The sequence below is a fragment of the Orbicella faveolata genome, unplaced genomic scaffold (genome assembly GCF_042242905.1).
Source record: "Orbicella faveolata isolate gen_17 unplaced genomic scaffold, um_ofav_v1 contig_24, whole genome shotgun sequence".
NCBI lineage: Eukaryota > Metazoa > Cnidaria > Anthozoa > Scleractinia > Merulinidae > Orbicella > Orbicella faveolata.
Genome location: NW_028301552.1, coordinates 20,087,975 through 20,092,500, shown reverse-complemented (window position 1 = coordinate 20,092,500; position 4,526 = coordinate 20,087,975). Strand labels below are relative to the sequence as shown.

General features: G+C 41.7%; 1 protein-coding gene across 1 annotated transcript in view; it reads left to right on the top strand.

Moving 5' to 3' along the window:
- The window catches only part of LOC110062357 (protein sidekick-1-like), a 38,666-nt gene extending 34,461 nt beyond the window's left edge, over positions 1-4,205 (top strand). Inside the window, exons 24-26 of the mRNA XM_089291133.1 lie at positions 615-886; positions 1,500-1,656; positions 3,247-4,205. Coding sequence (XP_089147259.1) covers positions 615-886; positions 1,500-1,656; positions 3,247-3,692 — 875 coding nt within the window. The 3' untranslated portion in view covers positions 3,693-4,205. The remainder of the gene's footprint in view (positions 1-614; positions 887-1,499; positions 1,657-3,246) is intronic.
- The last annotated feature ends 321 nt before the right edge of the window (positions 4,206-4,526 follow it).

Sequence of the window (4,526 nt, the reverse complement as noted above, 5' to 3'; positions counted from 1 at the left end):
TTATCCACTTTCGATCATGCCAAGCACGTAGTGAAAAATTATTGGACGAGGTTGAGAAAAATTTCGTGATCTGCGAGACACTGAAAAATCACGATATTTTGCGATAACCGAGTTAAATAATTGTTTTATCTTTCGATCCCCAAGTTTGTTTTCTTATTTTAATCACTCCCTGACAGTTCAGGGAAGCGATCTTCCATTTTTCACAGAACAGCGTGGTTACAATTACGCATGAGCAGAATATTATTTGCAGCAAAACACATGGGCAGACCATTATTTGTAGGCAGTTATTTGCAGGTAGCGTGGTGGGCTCTCGGTCAATGAAAAGGAAGGAATAAATGCCTCGAGTGATAATCCTTTTTATCACAGCACTTGTATGGCATGGTACTCACCACTGTGACATATGTCGTGATATGGCAAGTACATTCATGTTAGCCTACTTTGCGATTTAGAATAGCATGAGTCATGTAACTATAGTAACGATGCTTTCCCTGAATCACAAAACAAACAAATAAACAAATAAACTCGCCAGAGTGGAATGCTTCCTTCCTAACATTTCCGCTACTGACCTAAAGCAGACACTTATACATCTTATTACCTCGTTTGAATCAATGCAGTTCGCAGCTACAGGACTTACGAGGAAATCAGCCAAGCACTGAGAGACCAGGAAGTGAAAGGAGCCTTGGTGGACCTTTATGTGCTGTCCTCTCACAAGCATCTGTTTGATGACCCTCGCTTCAGGATTGTCCGCGTCTACGATTACAAGGCTAGTTACGGTGTGGTCCTAGCAGGTCACTCTATGAAACTGGAGGATTGCTTTACAGAGCACATTAAGGCGCACACAGCGAGCGTGTTCCAGAAGATCGAGGAAAATGTCAAGATTCTTAAGGTGAGATTGGGTCTATAAGACAAACGAAGGAGTCTGTCACTGCTAGCCTTCCATACACACTATCTTTCGTGCAATCATGTTTTGGCTGTATGCTTGCAAACTGGGAAATTTTAGCAGAAACCGTCGTGGGAAATGAACATGTCAGACATGTTCCTCTTCCGAATGCGGAACAGATTCAAATTTTCCCAACAAGGAGAAAACTTCTCTATTCATTTATTTATTATTTTTCTATGGAAATGGATTTTGTGGCTCCTGATTAAATCTTGCAAATCTGCTCGCTGGCTGCTCCTGAATTAACTTAGAATTAGAATACCTGACAATCCACAGCACGGTTCCTAGAAGTTTCCACAAGTCTTCAGTGCCAATGCCTTGTTGAAAGCGAGACTAGGTCCCCAGTGGCCGACCACCGACAGTAGGCCCCAGTCGGTGCGCAGTGCGATATAAGCAAAACCAGCCTTGCAAAATTATTGGAACAAGAGAAAGTGTTTATATAAGAAAAGAGTGCATCTCCCACAGTAGTGGTATGGGACAACAACATGGTCGCCATTTCATGTTTTGGAACACCACTATTGTGACGTCCTGTGAAAATACTCTATTCTTTTGACTTTTTTAGGAACCAGACGATAGCCCAGCTGAACAGCAGTCCACAAGTCTTTTTGCCGTACGCTCACCGCAATTCATCACCGCAGTCATAATTATCGCTGCCTTGTTGCTTCTTGCTTGTGTTTTAGGAATCATCTATGAAAGTCGTCGAAAGAAGACCAGTAAAGGTGTGTTAACATTGCAAAGAGCTCCCTCTTGTTTTATGAGCTGCAATTTCATAGTTAACAATACGCCCATTACTCGTTTTCTATGAGCCATTAGAGTTTACCACTAGATTTTCTCCGATTCTTCGGCGGAGAGACGCTATCAGCCCATAGTCATAGTAAGGAAAATACCCGGATGGATAGTACTCGTCCGTGAAAATTTCTCTGTAAACAAGGGAGCTTACGGAATAAAAAATTGGAAAACGCAATTTGTTTTAAGAAGTGTGGCTACTCGCTTCGTTTGATGTCATCTTAAAAAAAGTTGAAAATAATTCAGGCGCGCAGAAGGAAATGTAGCCCTGAAAAACAAAGACAATGGGGTGTTTATGTCTCGGAACTATCGGTCTGATAGTTGCCCCTTGGAAATTTGATGGTCTTAAAACTGGCATATTTGTCTTAAGAACATCAAATTTCCGTGGAGCAACTATCAACCGATAGTTCCTCGACAGAAACACTCGATTGTTTAAATAGTCAACGAGGCGCAACGTAGTTGACTATCGCTCACAGAAGACGAGAAGCGCAATTTTTTTGGTAGCAACTCAAAAGGATACCTCTCCAAAACCTACAATTGTTTATACGTCTAGAGCGCGCAGACCTCCACGTTTCCCTCGCCGAAATATGAAGGCTTGGGGTATTAGCGTACTTCAAAATTTGAAAGTCAGTGAACATGACTCCATAACTTGCGGGATACAGCACCATTTCTGTTTTGTAAACTGGGAGTCCAAGGAAATGAGATTTTTTTCTTATAGCCTCGGGGTTGCTGCAGGGTTGTTAAAGCATCGCTAATTAACCCACACGCGAGCCAGTTCATCCAGGATACATTATCTTTTCCCGCAAAGTTGGGTCGGGTGTCAGCTATCGTAAGAATAAGGTCTCACATAAATGGCCTCATACCCTTTGGGAGGACAATATAGAACAAGCCACAGAAGCAATGCCCGTAGCCTAAGACAATAACAGCTGCTACAATTATAAAACCATAGCAGCTTACGAGAGCTGCTACAATTCTGGTAAAGCTCGAAACAAAGAAGAACAAATAAACCTGATATCCGCGATGGTTGACTCAAGTTCAAACTTATGTCTTCTCATCGACCTTCCGACCCTCGTGCGATCTCAAAGAATCTGACCCTAATTGAATTTTCATTAGAGTGACGAAGGTGCTCGCTCACTTCGTTCCCACGGTCTTCTCGGTCGCTATTTCGAACAAAACTAGAAGACCCTGGAGACGAAGTTGGTTTTCACTCGTTTGAAAGCCAGACCTGATGACATCACCTTTATAACTTGCCATTCAATAGTTTTCGCATATAAATCTTCTATTAAACTGTTAAAGCTTTTAAACCGCGATAAAAATTTACATTCAGACATCGATGGACTCAAAGTAGAAACCGTACTTTCGTACCGCCACCGTGTTTTCTACGATTGACAAGGTCTGACAGTGTCATACAACGCTTTCCCCACAACATTTTAACTTTCCAGTAAAAGCGTGCGAGTCAATGCTTCTTGTTCAAGGGTACCTGACTCGCATCACTACCAGTTGATTTTTATTGTTTCTTGCAGTTTTAAAGCAAAGTAAAGATCTTAAGAACGAGATGTCTCCACTTGTCGACAGTTTCCTCGTCAACATCAAGACAAAGGTAGAAGCTCTATCAAAACGGCACCGTCAAGACAGATGTCACGTGATGCGGCTGGAAAGGGAGCGTGACCAACAAGCAGGCTATGCAGTCAACAAGTATTACCAAATGCTAAGCTTGCGCGACATTCGACAGCAATGGTCCCAGCGCCCTTTGTCCGTCAAAAGTGTGGCGTCATCACTGAATGGCAAACATTCTTACAATCCAACGCTGTGGCCCTTTACTGAGGCAACTAATCGTTTGTCACCCAATGTCACGCCATCCTGGAAACACGGTTTTCTTCCCTCGGGAAAAAGGCAGGGATTTGACCTCCCGGCTGCTCCTGTCACGCTGGAGCCAAACATCCGTGTTATAGACGAAACAAGCTTGTAGGTTTTTACTCCCAGAGGCACGTGCTTTGCAATGTTTCACCATTGATCTGCGTGATGCGTGATAGTTCTTAATGTCGCGTAACACAGATCGTGACACGTCTTTTTTAACATTAGCAAATCAAATACAGATTCGGTCTACGTTACGTCAAATCTAACTACCATACTTTCGTAAAATACCAATTCACTGAGACCAATGCGAACTGTATTTACATAGCATTATTATCCCAGCTGCAGCGAATACCGCCCAAATAACAGTACAAATATACAGCGATTTTAACAATAACTGTCTAATTTCCCGGGCGCTGATTGGCTCATTTTTATCATCAATAAGAGTATAGACGGATAAAATTTTAATATGCAAGCTTTCAAGTTAAACTTTCAGCTGTCAAACTGTGAACTTTTTAACTAATGATATTTTATGCACTTTTTTAAGTAGTCGATCAAAAAGCGAGAAAAGGTATTGACAATGTTCGCGTCATTTTGAATAAAATTCAGTTATCTTTGTTTACGGCAAGTTTACAGCGTCTTTTCCCTTCATTTATCCAGGCATTTGACCATTTTGGGGTCTTGTTTTTGTAAAAAACAAATTGACGTCAGTTTTTTATGCGTGTGTCCTCTTATTGATGATAAATTTCGTCATAACATTGTCAAAGTTTACTGCGGAGCCAGTCACTTTGACAATGTTATGACGCAATTTATCATCAATAAGAGGACAGACGCATAAAAAAACTGACGTCAATTTGTTAAATTGCACAGTTATTTGTACAATAGAAAACCTGTTTTCCGGACAGGTCGGCGCGCGCACGCAAAACTGTCTCACTCTCCCCCTTTCACT